Below are 20,167 nucleotides of genomic sequence, written 5' to 3' on the forward strand. Positions count from 1 at the left end.
TCAGCACAGCTAAGTTTACCAGTGTAAAAGATTATGGTCTAGATACTTATTTATTATTAATGTTTGCACTGAAGCTAAGAGTAAAGAGCACCCATCTCCTCCAGTAAAAGCTGTTCAAAATATTTGTATCTAATGGCAATTTAGTGGCTGTGGCTAATGTCATATTTAATTTTAAGACCTTTTAGGCTGTAATATCACATCAAACGAGAAGCAATAGCTTGACTATCAGAAATTTAAAATGTTGTTTTTGTGTTTTCAGGCAGTTTAATTGTTTATAACCTCACTACTAAAAGTTTCCAAAGGAGGAGGAGGAGGATGGAGTAACGTGTTCCTATTCTGATGCATGAGATTTACTATGGTTCGATTTTTGCTTTGCAGTCACTGCTGTAGGTGAAGAAAAAAGATGAAGATGCTCTTCAAAGATCAATTGTTTTGCAATCCATGTTTTCTTCTCTACCTAAAGAATGTTTCCATCATATGCCCTTCCCTTTATCATCATGCAGCCATGCTACATTTCTAAACACACATTTCTAACTAAACTTACACTCACGGATACGCAGCTGAGGATTGAAATAAATCAAACATGACTGATAGTATTTCCATCCTTCTCTAGTCAAACATTTTACATAATTTGTGGTCTGAGTCTGCTCTGCAGTTTAACTAATCTTACTGAATGACAAACGTAAATCACTGACTTAACAGGAGCTAAAGCAGAAACAAAGTCAATACGATGCATAATGGTGTTCAGCACTGCAGACACCAGCATAATAGAAAACAAATGAACCACGTCCTCTTCATCATTTTAATTTAAGGTGTTTATACCCTAACTTCAACAGAAGCCCTAATTAAGGCTCTTGTGGTGATACATACTGATGGCCACTTCATTAGGTTTACCTTTGAAACTGTTTCTTAATGTAAATATTGAATCTAATCTAATCACATTGCAGCGATTTAATGCATTTAGGCATCCAGACATGGTCACGGTGACCGGCTGTCTGGGTAAAAATGCCTTGTTGATGTCACAGCTCAGAGGAGAATGGCCAGACTGCTTAGAGCAGATGGGAAGGGGCCGCTTGTTACAACCAACGTATGCAGATGAGCATCTCTGAATGCACAAGATACCGAACCTTGGAAGTAGGGCTGCCACGATTAGTCGACTAGTCACGATTACGTCGACTATCAAAATCGTCGATGACCGATTTAATAGTCGACGCGTCGTTTGAAGCTTTGTAAGATCCCAAAAGACGCAGGAATAAATAGTAGGATTTAAGAGTGTAATAACGGACTGAAACAGAAGATGGCAGCACTGCATGTACAAGGATGCCAGCTGCCGTTAAACCCCGAGGAAGAAGAAGCAGCTGTGTCCCAGAAGCGGCAGCTTATTATTCTTTCTGGGTCACAAAATAAACGTTTAGCATATTTTCAGGCGAGAATGTAGCTGTGTAAACCTCAAATATCTGCTCAGTTTATCAAGACACCACATATTTTCAAATAACAGACGTTTTCGGAGACATCTGTTACCCACTAGCTTGATAGCTAGCCGGGGGCAAGGCTCACTAGAGCCGTGAGAACACCGGACTCCCGGCAAATCGTTTTCAAACCCACGGCTGTCTTTTGCTACTCAGGTCAAACATATATAAGTCACTTAGATCAGTAGTCCCCAACCCCTGGGTCTCGGACCGGTACCGGTCCGTGAGTCGTTTGGTACCGGGCCGCGAGAGTTGAGGCTCAGGTGTGAAATGTATGGTTTTCAGGGTTTTTATCGGTTTTCAGCGTTATTTTGTTATCGTTTTTATCGTTTACTCGGTTTTCCTTGGTCTTTTCACGTGTGTTATGAATAAATTTTCTTTTTGTTGGTACCGGTACTAGTTTTATTTTGTTGTACTTATCTGCGACACCTTAAAGGCCGGTCCATGAAAATATTGTCGGGCATAAACCGGTCCGTGGCGCAAAAAAGGTTGGAGACCGCTGACTTACATAACTTAAAAATGTTATTGTTTGGCTTTTTTTTTGTATTTTATTTGTTCCTGAGTAAATCGGTTTGGCTGAGATTAAAGTTATAGTTTTTACACAGCTGAATAAAAGTCAAGCAGACAACTGATTATCAGAAGTGTGAGATGCTGGAGAATATACTCCAGTGTCCTGTTATATCTTAGATAGCAAGGAGTTTATTAAACCGAAACAATCTGCAAATTTCATTAAAATTTAATAAACTATCATCTTGTCTTTATTTTTAGTTAGCAAATACCTTAAACACTTAAAGCTGTAAGCTAATGATAGTCATATAAGAGCAGATGCATGCTGGTGCAATAAGCTGTACGTCCAATGGATGCATGATCTGATTAGTCGACTAATCGCAAAAATAATCGGTGACTAGTCGACTATCAAAATAATCGGTTGTGGCAGCCCTACTTGGAAGCAGCATAGGTGGAACGGCAGATTGACATTATGGATGTGCAGCAGCAGCTCAGTCAGTTTTCAAAGAGGGGTCAGTCATGCTTTCATGAATATTTCCCTACTTCCTGTTTCCCTGGTGCTTCATTAAACTGCAGTTTGTGCCTCGTGTTGGGCTGTCTCTCTATATTTTGCTGTGTTTCGAGTTTTGTGCTTCTTAGCATTTATAGTATCGATTGTGTTTCTTAGTGCCTTTTATGTTTCAAAATCCCATCTAGGAAAGTACACTACAAACTAGCTCAAGGTATAAATGCTGTGATGCATGGCATGGTTCATATTACATATTTGCACTATAAAGATGTAAAAAATAAAATAAAGATGAAGTGAGGCAACTGGCTGGACCTATGGTGAGACACGATGTGTGAAGAGACAGCATCATTTCTCATGGATTCAGCAAAAGTGCTTATCCGGCGTTTATGTCAGAGTGTGAGAAAAGCAGTGACATGAGCAGGGCGACAGAGAAGAAAATGTCACAGCTATCATAAAAGATTCCAGAAATAATATAATCCTGTGGAGGAGATGCTGGAAAAAACCTCATTAATACCCCTGACACAGTGACCTCATTCACAAATGTAGGTGAGGTAATGATGAGTCACTTCGCAGCAAATGTTTCCTTTTAAGCGCTGAGCAAGAATCAGGGAAACATATCTTAATTATTTCGTGTTATGCCGAAGAGTCGCTGAGCCCTGCCTCTTAAAGACATAATTAACAATTTGCCTGGGTTTTGAATAAAAGATGGTTATTCTCACTGTCTTCAGACTGCTTATCATGGCTCGCTGAGTCCACGTCCTGCAGCTAATAACACAGGAAAATATTAAAGTCTAAACACAATGTCAGCAGCAGAAGCAGCAGAAATGGGGTTTAATTCAGCTGATATTGTATCAGGATTTCAGCCAAGTAATGCCGTCCTCTGGCAGAAGGTGCATGTTAACCCTTTAAAGCCGATCCGATCAGCTGTTCGTAACACTTCCTACCTCCATCAGCGCGAACTATCGCATGTCCGCCATGACCTGCGTGAAACCGGAAGTGACGTCATTTTGCGGAAATGTAGTTTTTTACCTTCAGGGCCTTATGAGCCTATACTGGTGTTTTTAATAGTTATGTTTGACTTTAAGACTTTCTGTATCATTTCTGGGATGCTTAGGACTCAAAGTGCACTGCTGGAAATAGTTAATATTTTTTTTTGCAAATTTGCATCATAATATTTATTTTCGTTTTTCCTGCAGTATATAAAAATTGGTGTATTTCAAAAACAAAACTATAAAGACACTCAAAATAAATTTCCTGTGATGGAAAACTATTTTGTGCAACTTTTTTGTATTTGCAGTTTTGAGGGATAAGCTTCTTAAATTTCTCTAACTAGAAATATATGTTAAAAAAAACAAAACGATTTTCAATTTTTTTGTAGTTTATTGCACTTTTTTGCAATTTATGTAATTACTATGCACTTAATGCATACATATTATTAAAATTTGGGCTATAATGGTTGTATTGATGTATAGCAACTTGAAATGCTCCCAAAAATGGCACTACAGCATGTAAAAATATAATATAAGCTCTGGCGGACTTGGTTCTATGGTAGGTCTTAAAGGGTTAAGGTCTCATATAATGCAGACAATCTGAGCCCTCTGAACGACACCTCCACACACCTAAGGTCCATCTCAGTTTGTACAGCACATATTGCTCTTTCACTGCTGCTATGTAAGATCAGAGAAAACAAACTGTACAAATAAACTGTGACCACAGGGTTCAAGGAAAACACGACTATATCTACTGCAGCTGTAGTACAGTTCTGTGCCTGTAATATTCACTGGCCAACTTCAACAATGCAATAAATATGTTTGCATTTTCTAATTTACAGCTTATATTCCCTTCATATAAACTGTACGGGTGATAACTTTTCTTTAATAACTCCCTCATTTGTTGAAAACACACACTAATTATTTCAACTTGTGGGTCTTAATATAGTTTAAATACGCTCTGCTACTAAACAACATCATGAAAAACACATGATATACTGGAATTGTTATAAAAAACCCTCAATTTTAAAAGGATAATTTGATTTAAAAAGGCATAAGCAATGCATTCAAGGTCAGTGATGTAAACCGGTGGCAGTTCAGAGCTACGTTACTTTCTCTAACAAGCTAAAGTATTCTAAGCATGAAATAAATGCCACAGCGTGCTGCTTTTGTTGTTTTCCACTGCAAGAGAAACAAGGCAGGCGATAATAGTCTTCACGGTATTCCTGCTGACAAAAAGAGGTGCAGAACATGCTTGTGGAAATCAACAACTTTCAAAATCCCGAGATCTGTGTTCTTTGCACTCCTGATGCATTAAGTCCATTTAAAAGAACAAACCAAAGCACCGTGTCACCCATTTTCTCCCATAAGTAGCCTGATAGCAAGTCAAAATTGCTTTGAGAAATCCAGCTGGGCAGCAAGCCATCTTCTCCGACACTGAACCAAGGTGACTATCTGCCAGTTCAATCAGCTCAGCAGTGCACACGTGTTCAGTGTTTTCAAATTAAATCTGATTCCGTGGCTCAGACAGATAGAGACACATCGCATGTCAGCAGGTGCGCGCAAGCTAGGAATAATGGCCATTGTTTACAACAATGAGAATGAAACTACCTTGGAGAAAAAAGCAAGGACTATATAATGGCAGTTGATGCTAATCTCTATAAAGAAGTAGAAGAAGACAGGGCGATCTATTTGTTGACCTCTAACAGCTGATGCTCTTGCTTTTTTATCTTCATCTTGATATAAAGTTTTGATTCATGTCTGGTATGTTTTCCTCATTATGCTCTATTACAAAATGAAATAGCTGAACAGATACATCAACGCAATGACATCACCACCCTGAATGGCGGTCTACGTGTGAAAAGATTTTTTCATTATTCCTAAAAACTAAGACAGAGCATTCAATGTTGTTTATATCAGATATTAATGACTAATGCCAATAATAATGAGCTCTACATGAAGGCTAAAATATTCAGCTCCAGGTGCCATAACGGTCCATCTTTTATGTACAGTCCTCGGGCCTCACCAAATATGAATGCATTTACCTTTCATTTTATAACCATTTTCTTCATCTAGCAAAATGCTTTTTAAACAAGAAGAGCCATTTTCACCTGAATGCTCAAGGTTTTTCATTCGAAGTCTGTGCCGCTCAGACTGTAAAATTTAGCCAAGAGCTATGTGGAAAACTGTTGTGACGCTTCCACGGACACTTTTAGTGTCAGTAGCTGCCACACCAGCTGACTACTGAGTCACTCTGGACAAATGCAGGTCAGGACATAAACTAAACTGGAGAAACTGGAACTGGCAGAAGTGCATTTTAGCATGGGGTGTGGACGCACAAAAAACCCAACAGTGTGAAAGAAATGTCATCTTTATATGTGTAGTGGGGAGAAATCTGCAGCAGCCAAGATTTAAGAGCTATAACTGGAAACAGTGAAATGTGCTCAGCTTGTCAGGCTGGAGGTTGTCAATCATTGTGAAGCCCCAGAAGATCCATGTTGATTTCCCATGAGGACACAATCCTGCTGCTGGTATGATCACAGTTTCATAAAGAACAGACTTAAAACAGGGGGGGGGGGGTGTGCTGAAGCCAATTAATAATTTCTCTTTCCTTTAAGTGGGATGCTTTCCCTCGATCCCATCTAATTCCTCCGCCCCCCTTTAATGGCATCAATGCATCCTCAGCCGTGTGTCAGCAGAATAGGCTTTTAACTTTTAGCGAGGCTGTGCCGCAAACTTCCTCTGAGTCGGATACAGAAAGTCTCCGTTTTGAAGACCTACAAGTTATTCAGTCATTTCATTTAAAGTTTATTTGAGTTTCATTTTTTTGCTGAGAGAATACGGCTCAAATTCACTCAAAACTAATTACATGAATGGTCTGGACCACCCAGACTCTCTGGGGTCCTATAGGAGGGTTCAGTAAAGCAAATTTCTCTTCCCCTTTTGAGTTTTATGGAAGATACAAAGTTTACTCACATATATGATCTTTTACAGTCACATTATTTCTCTCAAGTGACCCCAACCTTTAATGTTGAGACTTTCTAACCCTAAAAGCACTAGTCGTGAGAAAATCCATGTGTGAAAAAAATTAGCCCTCTTCCAAAGCCTGGAATTAACCTGTGAATTTTTTTTCTAAATATAAATTATAACTGTGGAATTATCCACTTTTCATTTGAATTTAGACTGATTAAGTGGGACCCAAAGTATAGCTTCTTACTGGTTTATAAACTGGTTTGCCAAATTAAACCCTAAATTGTTAAACCCAAGGATGGACCTCTGCTCTGTCTTAACATTTTGCCAAGATAACGTGCTGCAGAAATAGACTGACTTACTACAAGTGACATAGCCAGTCTGAATCCCAAAATAACAGAGACCCCGTGGGCATGTTTCCTTCCCAGCGTGGTGTCTCGTTTACCATTGTACCCTGCTGTATTTAGACTGGGGCTCTGGTCTAATGTCACTGCTGCGGAGACAGCTGCCCCATCACAGCTTTACAGCTCAACTCTGCTCTGCTGATCCTGTCAGCTGATTGTGTTTTCTTGGAAGCTCAAAAATATTGTTCACAACAATACTACACGCCCTATTCAGAGAAGTGGCTCAGTTGGGATAAACAGCTCCGTCCTGCTCTGATTCAAATTGTGCCTTACCCATGGTGGTAAATCAGAGGTGGTGAGAGCACATTTGGCACTTTGCTCCTCTTGCTCAAAGAAAGCTATTGCTCGGCTCAGTCGGCTTTGCTTTCCTCCTGTGTTCCTCCTCCACCAGAAAAAGATCACAAGTCCAATAAGCAGCCAGCTGAAACTGAACTCAAAATAACCAAGTGCGTAAATGGGGAAAATGAGCACAAATGTCTTAGCAAAGTGGACCCAGGTCTGGGTCAGCTCGCTGGTGGATGACGCTGGGGTATCGTCGGGTATGGTCGTCTCTGAGGGATGGGGAAAGTTGGGTTGAGGTGGACTCGGCGCAGTGTGCCCGTTCTCTTTGGGTAGAGCTGGGCTAGCATTTTGTGAATGGCTTCCTCGTACATCTGTCATGCTGTCTCTTGACATGTCTCTGTGGCCTCCTCAGGAGAGTGTCCTTAAAATCTGAAAATGCGGAGTGTCACAGCTCCCATGTGCCAGCGGACCAAAGCAGTCTTCATACGGGGATCCTGCTCTCACGTTGGTTCACCTGCACACCAGCCCATCGCCCCGGGAGGAACCGCTGTCGTTCACCGTCTTAGTTTCCACTCTGAAGAGCAGCTCGCGAAGACATTCCGCTGATTAAATCGGTCTGCTTGAGATAGTCCAGTCCACAGCTCTACTTACTCTGCCCACACAGGGTGGGTATGACCATTTCCAAAAACGCACAGGCATCCAGTTGTGTGCGATCCCAGCGGCGTCTCTAGCGCTATGTATAAAGCTAAGACATCGCCATCTGGTGTTTACTAGAGGCAACTACATTGTTATCACTTAGAAAGCGTCAAAGTCCAGTGAAACAGATATTCTTAAAAGTAAATGTTTAAATAGCATCCTGCATTGGCTATATTTGAAAAAGAAATATTGCATTTAATAGTGCCTCGCTAGCTTGTTAGTACAGTATTACCCTTAAACCCGAAATGATGAGCACTGATAAATCGCTACTCAGTCTTTATTGATAGAAATATGAACTCACATACAACTAGACATAACAGGGCGAAACAACTAACGGTTATAATCGTTTAAAGCCCAAAACTTAAGATATTTCGCTAAAACAAAAATGTATGGACAGTATCTTCAGCCGCTGCCATGGCAACTGGCTGTTGATTTCAGCGATTTCTCTGCTGCGGATTGATACGGCTGTTGTCAAGCCGAGGTGACGCGTTCTCCTTGGATTCGGCAAACTGCGCCTGCGCGCTGGGTCTTAACCATCATGGCGGTGTCTCTACAAAAATAAGAGCTAATATTCGGTGATTGAAGACAACCAAGAAAAAAAACAAGCGCCGATGAGAACATGTACACAGATAAGGTACGTGCTTCAGCTCTGACTTTACCGTGTGTGAGCCAAAACTGAGAAGCGTTTATTTTTAGTAGAAAAAGTCGTGTTCGCTATGAATGTTGTCAAACGTTATCTCAAAGAGTGAATGTTATCCCGCTGACTTACATGGGTCTGGTTCGATATCATACAAGTTATATAAAATGGTGTCTTTCAATTAAAATGTCATCAAATGAACCTTAAGAAACGTGTTTGTTTAGAAAATAACAAAGGAAGACACATGGAGACCTGCAGACCTGAGGAGACACATCAGGGTAAGTTGCAGAATTTTCTGATTCAAGCTCGATTTGTAGCAATTAAATGCAACGGTAGATGATTTAATCGTATTTTTATTGGTTGTATTTATTTATTCTAGGAGGAAGAACGCGGTGGTGACGATGCCAGGAGGCGCGATGGCTATGATAGAAGGTACCGTGGTGGGGAATCCGCTGAGAGACGCCATAGGGACCAAGAAAAGGAGTCTAGACGCGAAAAGGAGAGGCTCAGGGAAAGAGAGAACACAGAGAGAGAGAGAAGAGATGAAGGGAGAAGAGACAGAAGGAAAGAGGGCTCACAAGATAGGAGAGCTGAGAGAGGAAATGAAAGGGAGAAGACAAGGGAAAGGGAGAGATTTGTAGATGTAAGGAAGTATGGTGATGACTACAGAGAAAATAAGGAGACGAGAAGAGACTTAGAGGAAAAACAGGACAGGGAGAGGGATAAGGAAAGACACAGAGATAAGGAGAAAGAGAGGATAAGGGACAGAGATAGACACAGGGAGGAAGACCGTAGTAAAAGAAGGGATGACGTAAATAAGGAAAGAAAAAGAGAGGAGCAGGACAGAGAGCTTAGGAATGATGGGGAGAGAAGAAGACACAAGGAAAGCAGGGAAGGAAGAGGAGCGCAGATAGAACAGCACCACGGGGAGGAGAAAGATCAGCATCGGGAGAGACACCAAAATGAATATGAAGATACAAGGAATGCCAAGGAAGAGAGACAAAGAGACATGAAGCATTTGGAACAGAAAGAGGACAGAGGTAAACATACAGGAGTGTGCCTATTTAGAGTAGCATGTCCATGAGATGTTTAATGTTTGAATGTCTTTGATTTCAGAGTATAAAGAAGAACATAGAAAACGTAAAGAGGAGAGAGAACGGAGGCACAGAGAGAGAGGACATCATGTAAGCTTCCACAGTAATATTAATGTTCACGTATTTGAATTTTTAAGGAATGGCTTTGATTACATACATTCTTACTGGGATTTTCCTGCTATTTAGGAGGAGAAACAGAAGCACGATAGTGAATACAGAGAGCATCGAGGGGAAGAGATCAGACATCATCGTGCTGACAGAGAGTTGGCTGAGAGGGACAAACCCAAAGACAGAAGGTACAAAGAGGGAGAAGACCCAGAAAACAAACACAGGGAGAGAAGGCACAAACATGAAGCTGACGTGGAAAGGAAACACAAAGAGAGAAAGCACAGGGAGGAAGACGATCACAGAGACAAGAGATCATCATCTGGCAAGAGTCATGAGAGGAATGTGGTTAGTTTGCGTGTAAATTTCCCTCATAGCTCTCACAACGCTGATCCAATACTATGGATTATCTGATTGTAAACCCTTTCCTTGCATTATATCCTTTCACAATATAGGAAGTTGACTTGGTTTCTGAGCAGTGGATACCTGCTGTGAAACATGAAGCAGACACAGAGGAGCCTGTAAGATGCTCAGTTTGGTTATAGCCTTCAAAGGCAACAAATGCACTCTTGCATGTCTTTAAACTTCTTTTTTTTTTAGCATGGGGGTGTGTTTCTACTTATTCCATTTATTTCATAAGTCACTGAGCCTAAGGAATATTGTGTCTTGGCACCCTTTGTGGAGGGCCTTTCTGTGCTTGCATGAGAACAAACCAGGTTTAAGCTCAGTCTGCAGCTGGTTTGTCTGTAATGCTCACAGTGAGCATTAGAGAGAAGCAGACACAGGGACCTGTTTCCCACTATGTTGCATCATTTCTCCTAATAAGCATAAAATATACTAAGCAGAATTTCCCATTTGTAGCTATGTAACACAGACACATAGATGTCACTCTATTTTTTCTTCATACATGTGTTTTCATTTCTGTTGTTAAATTGTTGACCTGTATTGTATGCCCACACACAGGGTAGCTATTTGGACTCCTGAAACACTCTGTGATGCTGGTTTTATATCCAGTACTGACCTTTTGCCAGACAACGTGATCAGTTGTGAAATGTGTCACTATCCCTCTTATCACATGTTTCCCGCTCCCAGCCTTTTTCAAACATGTTGCTGACATCAAATTCAAAATGAATCTGCATTTTTTTTGATTGGGCTTAACTTTGAATGTTTTCTAACCGAACTACCTTTAATTACATTAACAATTTGGAAATTATTAGTATTGCATTCAAGTGTTTGGGGAATTGGAGTTAAAGCAACACGAGTCTGTGCACAAATAATCAAAGTTTCTTAAACGATTTTCCCACTTTATGCTTTCTGATCACTTCAGCAAGTTGTCGATGATGAAGATTTGGCTGATCAGGATTATGAAGATGATTTTGAGGTAATTACAGAGGCTGCTCTTACAAAATATGCCAGTTTTGATTTTAATTTCAGTGTTGTTTACACATTTCTTTTTGTGTTACTTTGGCATGCTCTAATCGATTTACATTGTAAGAAAATGGTGAGTGGTCGCTTCACGTTTCTTCTTTTAGGATCTAGTTTTTGTTCATCGTGGTTATTTTTCTTGTTTCAAATAAAAACGCGTTGCATGTGCTCAGTGATGAATGGGAATGCTCTATTTAAAGGACTATGAAGAGGATTTTGAGGAACTGAATGAGAGCACTAATGAAGATGAGGACGAGAAGGAGCCATTGCATCCACAGTCGGGTGAAGCAAAGGAGGAGCTTTCAGCACAGCGGAGAAAGGAGATTGAAGCTATTCGGAGAGCCATGGATGAAGAGAATGAGAGAATTGGAACAACAAAGTCCAGACAAAGTACAAGCAAAGAAGAGGAGGAGAGGCCTAAATGGTCCAGAGGTATATTCTTACCAACAATAAATGTTTTAAGCGTGCTTCTTTCTTTGTGTATAACTGAAAGGCACACTCCTGTTAAATCCAGGGTGTTTTGTGCAGGATTATCCTGGATTTAAAGCATCATTACTGCCCTGTTTACAGACACTGAAAAGATCCAGAGCAGAGCCTCCCAACGCGGAAAGTTTATCGACTTTGTAGCTGCAAAGCAACGCGAAGTCAGCAAGAAAGTTGCCAGTAAGCAAAAGTACGTTTATTTGCAGAAAACATATTATATTAAATGGACACTTGTGGTCACTTAAGTAATACTTTTCACATAAGCATAAAGCAACCTCAGGCAACCTGACAGTGTGTTTATTATTTAATTAAACCTTGAATGTATATTTGTTGCTGACAACAGGAAGAGAAGTACAGAGCTGCTTCGTTTAATCGATCTGGATTTTTCCATGACTTTCTCCCTTTTGGATCTGCCGCCGGTCAATGAGTATGACATGTACATCAGAAACTTTGGAAATGCAAACACTAAACAGGTTAGCGATTATTTCTGTTGTCTACTTCTTAATCCAAATTATAAAGAGAAACTGCATATGTATTTATAACACGTGAGATCGTCTTCTCTTCTAGGCTTACGTTCAGTGTAATGAGGATAACACAGATCGAGACATCCAGACAGAGGAAATAGAGATGTCTGAGAAGTGGACGCAGCATCCTCCGGAGCGCAGTGGAGCATGTGGGGGTAATAAAACAATAAGCTTCTGATAAGTTAAGTGTGTAGGCTATATGGTGAGTTTATTAATAGAATTTCCCTGCACTGACAGATCCAAACCTCTCTAAGGAAGCACGAGACAAACAAAGAAGTGAAATGAACTATGATTCACAGCGTCTGGCATCATTTCTTCGCTCAGCCTCACAGGTCTTTAAACTATTTCTTAGAAGTGTATGCATGAAGAACTTTTTGTCTTGTTGTTAGTTCTCACTGCTGTCATTCCAAATCAAGGTCATGGTTGTCCTGCTGGAAGAGGATCAAGCTGAGAGAAAATCCCTGGAGAAACTGAGCACTCAGTCAGACACGTTGTCTTTCAGCGATGGAAGCTTACAGCTCATCACTGAGTTGCCTTTTCTTTATGGTACAAAGTCCAACCAGAGAAACTCATTTTGTTTGTTTTTTTGACTTGTATCTTGCTCTATTCTCATTGCTAGTTTGTTAGTTGTTACTTGTCCTCTGTGGCAGCAGTAGCAGCCTCTCAAAAACTCAGACAGTTCTTCCTATTAGATGTTCATGTTTTGTCTTGTCAATTGCAGATCGCCAGATTAGCATGCTGCACTTTTCTCAGGTCCAAAAGCATACCATGCTGTCAGTTCACATGCCCACGACTAAACCCAACGCCAAGCATCTTGACAGCTGTACCATCATCTGCATCTGGAACATCTGGGAGCCATCCAGGCCTCAGAAGATCCTTGTTTATGAGTCTGAGGTGACATTTACAACTTCTAGTATTCAGTTTTATACAATTTCTAGAGTTTGGTATCAGCCGATTATTAGCCAATTGCAAAGTGGATATTTAAAAAGTAATATCAGACATGAGAGAAACACCATTCAGCCATGTAAGGAGTTTTGATATTGTTTGTACACTAAAGGGCACTCTTCAACTTCCCTGTTGGCTGCACATTTGTCACAAACAATAACCACCAGTCAGGCAGAGCACGAATGAGTAGCAAAATAAATACACATGACAAATATCAGTGAAACTTACGGAAGCTTGTTTCTGCCAATGAATAAAACAATTTTTGCCAGCCGAAAGAAAAAATTTGGGGGTTTTCATCTCAAGATTTCCCCTTATTAACTCAAACCTCTGAAAAAAATAATGTACAATTGAGAAAATAACCTGAAATTTTAAATGAAAAAAAAATTCAGTGGCAGAAAAACAATGGTTCATGTTTTATGTCTCTGAAAGAAAGGAAAAAATATCATATTATATATGGGAATATCAGATTTGGAATCAACAAATCGGTATCAGTCTTAAAAATCCTGTGTCAGTCAGGCTCTATTTATTTACTCTCCAGAGCATTATTGTTTATCATGAATAAAAATTAAGCTGTGTTAAACTGTAGCTTTTTTCTGCATCACTTAATCAGAGGAGCCTAATCAGTCTTGAAATTCAGTGAGAAGCATCAGTGCTTTGTTTGCCCTCCAGAAATCAGCAATCAAATCAGGCTTGTCTTACATGTTGGTCACATCAGAAGGGTAATTGCTTGTTGTAATTGTTCCTCCTTCTTGGGTGACCCACATACGGACAGCAGTCCCGTTACCTTCGTCCCACTACGTTCAAAAGTTAACACTGCATGACCTTTACTTTTCTAATAGATGTGAGGAAACCTAACCTATAACTCTCTTTTGTCTGCACGTTGTCCCACAAAAACATCTGTCTCACATTAACTTCAAATTTGGTTAAACTTCCTCAGCATGTACAATCTTGTTGTAAATGATCAAACACAAACCCCATAGTTGTTTAACATGATACTTTTTCATTAGAAAAATCTGTAAAGCCTCCATCAAACATTATTTGCAATATTATGAAAAGACCGTAAGGATGGAAAATAAACATTTGATTTGTCCTTACGTGTCTAAATGGCGATATTTACTTCAGCTCTAATGAGGAATGTGAATCTGTCCTTCTAAGTGCAGCTGATGTTATTTGTGGACTTGGCATATCGCTTCTTAGTGAAACCAAAGCCACTGAACCTCTAACATCTACACTAATCCCCTGTCGTTTTCTTTGTTCCAGATCCAGTGTTGCTGTTTCAGCCCTGGAAAGGTCACGCTGGTGTTTGCAGGCACATCAGTCGGCTCTGTGGTGCTGTGGGACCTTAGGGAGCATTCTAGTAACCACTATAGCTTAAAGATGGGGGAGGAAGAGTGGACATTCAGGCAGCCTACCTTCTCCACTGGTATGTCAGCAGGGAATTAAATTCCAGCTGTGCCAAATAGGGCTGCCACAAGCATTATTTTGATAGTCGACTAATCAGATCATGCATCCATTAGATGTACAACGTACAGCTTATTGCACCAGCAGCATCTGCTCTTATATAACTATCATTAGCTTACAGCTTTTAGTGTTTAAGGTAGGTGCTAACTAAAAATAAAGACAAAATGATAGTTTATTAAATTTAAATGAAATTTGCAGATTGTTTCGGTGAAGTTTAATAAACTCCTTGCTATCTAAAATATAACAGGACACCGGAGTATATTCTCCAGCATCTCACACTTCTGATAATCAGCTGTCTGCTTGATGTTTATTCAGCTGTGTAAAAACTATAACTTTAATCTCAGCCAAACCGATTTACTCAGGAACAAATAAATACTGAAAAAAGACAAACAATAACATTTTTAAGTTATCTAAGTGACTTATATATGTTTAACCTGAGTAGTGAAAGACGGCGGTGGGTTTGAAAACGATTTGCTGGGAGTCCGGTGTTCTCACGGGCTCCAGTGAGCCTTGCCCCCGGCTAGCTATCGAGCTAGTGGGTAACAGACGTCTCCGAAAACGTCGGAGCGCTTTTGAAAATATGTGGTGTCTTGATAAACTGAGCAGATATTTGAGGTTTACACAGTTACATTCTCGCTTGAAAATATGTTAAACGTTTATTTTGTGACCCAGAAAGAATAATAAGAGTAATATTAAAACTAACTAGCTGCCGCCATTGTTGGAAACTGAGCTGGGCTGCGCTATAAATTCTGGGACAGAGCTACTTCTTCTTCGGGGTTTAATCCTACTACTTATTCCTGTGTCTTTTGGGATCTTACAAAGCTTCAAACAACGCGTCGACTATTAAATTAGTCGTCGACGAATTTGATAGTCGAGGTAATCGTGGCAGCCCTAGTGCCAAATATATAAAAAAGCATTTTTATTTCTTTCCTCTTACACCTAACATTTGTTTCCAGACTGTTATTCATCTTTTTATTTTAAGAATATAAATCCCTTTGAACTTACACAGTGACACAAATTTCACTCTTTGCACCCGACCTAAGGAAAAATGAATGTCAGCACTCCCCTGCCCTCTCTCACATAAACTTGAGAGGCTGATTGTTTTTTGCTTTGGTTTTTGAACTCGAGTTTTGCAGCTATCTTCTTATTTGTCACCTTTTCAACACAGATGCAGTGTTGGCCGCCTCAGGCCATTTGTCATCTGTGACCTCTGTAGAAGTTGTCCCCTCTGCACTAGCAGGGGAGCTGAGGGCAGACGTTCCACTGTTGGCATCCGAGGAAGGTATGAAATGATTAACCAGAGGTGTGAATGTTGCTATATGTTTTCTGCCATTCATGTTTCTTCATATTTTGCCAGGAAAATGGGAAATAGTTGCAGCGATTAGCACAATTCTAATGAGCTTAAAAGTCAATATTCATATGAATATTCACTCAGAGACAAGGCATACCCCAGCCATGTATCCATGTTTCTCTTCCTTAAGAATGGCTTCTTGATAGCAGCTTTGCTTAGACCATTTCTAATGAAGCTACAGCAATCACCTTATTGATCACTTTGTTGGTGGAAAAATACTATTTTATACCTGTCAAACTGTGTTATCTTTAGAATTTTTCATAGATTCGGCTAGAGAAATGGGGACACTATGTGTTTTTCTGACAGGCAGCTACTAACAAAGTAACTAATTAACAATTAAAAATGGTTCTTTGCTAAGTTGTCTGTTATGTGTAGACACAAGGCCATTTGATCCATTGAGTTCGGAGCCTTTTTATGCTTCTGTGATTCATAGGTCAGTGCTAAGTGGCTAAGCAAGCAAAAGAAAAATCCTCTGAAAAGGGTCAGTACTGGGACAAGTACTGGACTGAAAATGAGTGAGAAAGCAGCCATTAACCAAAGAAAAGCTGTCCTTCAGAAAAACCTGGAGCTTATTGCACTTTAAAAACATTACAACAAAGTGTGGCTCCTTGGAAGCAAGACATACAGAAATGGAGAGTGTCCTGAGACTTTTGCACAGTACTGTTTATTTAATTAAATGATGTTCTTTTCCAATTGTAGAGTCATCAGGACTGTCATTCCAGCTGGCTTCTTTGGATGAAAGTGGAGTTTTAAATTTTTGGGTAGGTTGAGCAACTAAGTAGATTGTACATATTTTACATGTATGTTTTTTTTTTCTTTACAAGGAGCAGGAGTTGGGAGTGGATTTTATTAGAGAGGTCATGGAGAGAGATACATGAATTGGAAAGTTTGGAAAGCCCACTGAGGATTACTGATGTTATTTTAGATTCATTGTGACTTGCATTCCTCCAGGATATAAAATATGTCCATAAGTATTCATTGTTCCAACGATTCTACATCTGTTTTATACTCTTAAAAGAGTCACTGCAGGGCAGATGGGTGGTACAATGACCAAAAGAAAACGTGCTAAACTAAGTGTAATTAATGAGATTTTTGTGGGGAAAATAGTTTTTGTTGTTTCTATTGTTTCTTATCTTCAGTTCACTAAAATTCCTATCATTTTAACTCAGTGGTAGGGGGATCGGTTTCTGAAGTTTGGGGACAGCTGCACCGTAAAAATGTGAATTGCCTGTCATGATTTCTCCCATGTGTCCTGTAGGTGGTGGTAGAGCTCCCAAAAGGCAACGAGGCAGGCTCTCCAACAGATCTGGGTAACGCAGTCACAGTATTTCTTTGAGTGGGCTCACCTTTCTCACACATGTGGCATTGCTTTCAGCCCCGCTTCTTTCTTTTTTTTCCCCTCTCCCCTCTTGCAGGCCTCCGGCCTGGCGGCAAAGTGAAGTTGCTTCACAGCTCGTCCGTCCTCGCTGCTGAGAGGTGAGATTGATAAATGGCTCATGACGATCATCTGTCACTGGCAGCCGCAGGGCTTAAAATACACCGCAGAGTCTTGGCCCAGTGGAACACAGCTGTTATGTTGTTGCCACTCAATCCTGTTTGTTACATGCTGCATGCTCTTGATTTTGTCACCTCAACATTTGATGGAAACATACCTGCGCTCTTATACATGTGTTACGCAGAGAGGTGTGGTGAGGAAAACCTCAGACATCACTCTGTCTTAACTGAAGTATTTACTTTATTGTCTCTTTCCAATCTCTTGCACATACAGACAGCAACTTCCCCATATGGCCCACCAATGTGATGCAGTGTTCTCTTCCAGTTTGTTCCGTTGTTGTTTGTTTGGGAGTAATCTAACTTCTGACCTGTTGTTTTATTTTTCCTCCCTCTATGCCTCTTTTCAAAGTCTCAGGGGGTCACCGCGAGATGTAGTTAAAACAGGGCCGCTGCACACGCTGCTTTTAAAATTCCTTCCAACAGACTCCAATCATTTCTTTATTGGCACCAACATGGTGAGCTTAATTCATGTAATTTCAAATGAATCCTCTCAAATATTAAAAAAAAAATTATACTCCTGTAATTTAGTGAAAGTGTACTAATGTGACTTGTGTGTAGGGGCTGGTCCACCATGGAACGAGTCACGGTTTGAAAGCACCCCCCAAATTTTACAGGTTTCAGGAGGTTGAAGTGCAGCCTGTCGATGTCACCTCAATCCACTTTTCTCCCTTCAGACCACACTTGTTCTTGGTGAGAGTCATGCTTATTTACATCACATCTATTTTGGGAAATATGCAGACCGCTTAGATTAGCTTAGATAAAATGAGTAGGGACAAGAAATGTACCTGCAGCTCTTAAGCTCAAAAATGAACACATCCTGTTATTGTAGTGTCTTTACGTTACAATATAAAGCACCTTGAAGCTACTCTGGTTGTGATTTAGTGCTATATATACTAGGGCTGTATATATGGGATGACGATATAAAAACGTCTATCGTTTCATTTTACACTATCGTTTGTTTCGTGGTGTCACAAAATAAATTGTTTACGGCAATATTTTTTTCATCGTTTTGATGGTCACTGTAGTGGCGATATTAATTTCTTAAAGTTCTCTCTTTCTCTTATATTTTATATAGCCACACTACAGACGGACAGGCGCCTGTTTTTATGCGTTGTGGTTAGCAACAACGACGGTAACAGCATCGCGTGTCTGCTTGTTTATGTTCCACATAAACCTTTCACAATAAAGCTCAAGATCCTGTTGAGACTTTTCAAAATAAACTGAATCACGTGAAAGAGCAGATTATTTACGGATGAGAAGTAAAAAAAGAGCAGTCAGGTGCTAAAAAAAATAAACCTTAGACTCAAACGTTAGAACAGGCTTTTCCCCGCCGCACGCCGTGTAATAAATACTCACGAAGAAAACGGCGGCCGTTACAACTTATGCCTAAAAACGTATAGTTTCATGCGTCGGTTAAAACACTCGACTCCAGCTACATGACGCAGCAGGAAACACTTCCCGCAAGTCGAGCTGCCTGAGATTCACAGAATTTACAGAAAATGTTACATTTTTGTGATTTATATCGTTATTGGACGATAGAATTCTTATATCGGGATATGAGATTTTGGTCATATTGCACAGCCCTAATATATACATAAAACTGACTAGAACTGTAAATTCAGTTTGTATAAAGAAAAAAAGGTGGGTGAGTAACTGAATATGTTGAGTGACTAGTTTTTATAGAGAAAAGAAAAGTTTGGAGTTTCAAAGGAATGGCATGCAAAGACTCAAGAAACAAAACCATGGAGATTTATACCACTGTAGCCTCGAAAGGGTATATTTCAAATATTCGCTGTCCTTGTTTCAGGTGGGTTGTGGCAATGGCAGCATCAGGCTGCATGCAGTCAGCCATGAGCAGCCTGTGGCACAGTGGAAGAACAGTACAGCTGGCGAACCGGTGGTCTCCCTGCAGTGGGCCCAGACCAGAGCGACGGTCTTCTGCGTACTCGATGCTGCATGTAACCTCCACATATGGGACCTGTTGAAAGATGACACACAGCCTGTGGTCACTGAGAGAATGAGTGCTGACAGGTAATGTCACACACACGCAAGTGATAATTAAGCAAATTAGTTTATATTTGTCTTATATGGTTTTTTTTTTTTCTTCATTTTTTCCATTGTCAGGGTGACAGACATGGCTTTGTTTGGACAATCTGGAAAACAAAACACATATTCAGGAGTAGCACTGGCACATGAGTCAGGGAAAATCGAAATGCAGTATTTCAAAAGAAGTTTAACTGTGTCCAGCACTGCAGAAGAGGAGAAGCTGTTGGAGAGAATGACGACTGAAGCCTTTTGAAATGTGCTGTTCGTGAGAGCAAATACATCATTTCATAACCCTGTTTTCTGTTGCAGTTACTTTCTATAATAGAAGTCCTATTTTTTTGTTTTGTTTTATTTGAGCCAATGTCACCACGCACTGAAACAAAATTAACATAGTTGTGAGAAGGATGTAATTAAATACCAAGGATCTTCCACATTCATTACCATAAATATAGTATATAAAACATATGCACATTTGCTGGTGTAAATATTTGTACTTTTTGTTTACATGGAATATTTCTATGATGTTTTGTTTTATATAATAAACTATATATAGCTGTGCTTGTTTTGTTGAATGGTTTGGTGAATTTTTCCCATGGAGAGTGAAGTGCTTAAACTCCTGCAAACACAAACAAAACCAACAAATAATTTCAGTTTGATTGTATTTTATCTTAAAAAAATTAAAATTGGCTAAGAAGCAAAATTTAGAAGAATTAATAA

General features: G+C 40.0%; 2 protein-coding genes across 7 annotated transcripts in view; one reads left to right on the plus strand and one right to left on the minus strand.

Annotated features, from left to right (window-relative positions):
- Nucleotides 1–8,251, minus strand: part of esyt2b (extended synaptotagmin-like protein 2b) — a 40,642-nt gene extending 32,391 nt beyond the window's left edge. For 2 of the 4 annotated variants that reach the window (XM_086306449.1, XM_086306448.1), the window contains exon 1: nucleotides 7,121–8,251. In XM_086306449.1, coding sequence (XP_086162575.1) covers nucleotides 7,121–7,522 — 402 coding nt within the window. In that variant the 5' untranslated portion in view covers nucleotides 7,523–8,251. The remainder of the gene's footprint in view (nucleotides 1–7,120) is intronic. The other 2 variants (XM_086306445.1, XM_086306446.1) reach the window with 2 other exon arrangements.
- dync2i1 (dynein 2 intermediate chain 1) lies at nucleotides 7,473–20,008 on the plus strand. Of its 3 annotated transcripts, XM_086306443.1 has the most exons (23): nucleotides 7,476–8,459; nucleotides 8,687–8,740; nucleotides 8,842–9,502; nucleotides 9,579–9,646; nucleotides 9,743–10,009; nucleotides 10,117–10,182; nucleotides 10,989–11,042; nucleotides 11,287–11,518; nucleotides 11,657–11,759; nucleotides 11,913–12,042; nucleotides 12,137–12,248; nucleotides 12,331–12,425; nucleotides 12,510–12,639; nucleotides 12,815–12,987; nucleotides 14,299–14,461; nucleotides 15,668–15,781; nucleotides 16,550–16,611; nucleotides 17,109–17,160; nucleotides 17,266–17,326; nucleotides 17,754–17,859; nucleotides 17,963–18,094; nucleotides 19,212–19,435; nucleotides 19,529–20,008. In XM_086306443.1, exons 1-23 carry the CDS (start codon nucleotides 8,445–8,447, stop codon nucleotides 19,701–19,703), a joined length of 3,249 nt encoding a protein of 1,082 aa, XP_086162569.1. In that variant the 5' UTR covers nucleotides 7,476–8,444; the 3' UTR covers nucleotides 19,704–20,008. The 3 variants fall into 3 exon arrangements, 2 of the variants coding, with proteins under 2 accessions (XP_086162569.1, XP_086162570.1); XR_015131051.1 differs by lacking the exon at nucleotides 19,529–20,008 and having other exon boundaries at nucleotides 7,473–8,459; nucleotides 18,019–18,094; nucleotides 19,212–19,350; XM_086306444.1 differs by lacking the exon at nucleotides 10,117–10,182 and having other exon boundaries at nucleotides 7,478–8,459.
- The last annotated feature ends 159 nt before the right edge of the window (nucleotides 20,009–20,167 follow it).

Source organism: Aulonocara sp. 'chitande type north' Nkhata Bay, linkage group LG9 (genome assembly GCF_057382095.1).
Source record: "Aulonocara sp. 'chitande type north' Nkhata Bay isolate Kocher_YH1m ecotype deep benthic linkage group LG9, A_spYH_male_GT1.1, whole genome shotgun sequence".
Taxonomy (NCBI): domain Eukaryota; kingdom Metazoa; phylum Chordata; class Actinopteri; order Cichliformes; family Cichlidae; genus Aulonocara; species Aulonocara sp. 'chitande type north' Nkhata Bay.

Coding starts and splice junctions, on each gene's coding strand:
- dync2i1 (XM_086306443.1), top strand. Junction 11,043..11,286: donor ATTATGAAGATGATTTTGAG/GTAATTACAGAG, acceptor CTCTATTTAAAG/GACTATGAAGAGGATTTTGA. Junction 16,612..17,108: donor GTGGAGTTTTAAATTTTTGG/GTAGGTTGAGCA, acceptor TGTGTCCTGTAG/GTGGTGGTAGAGCTCCCAAA.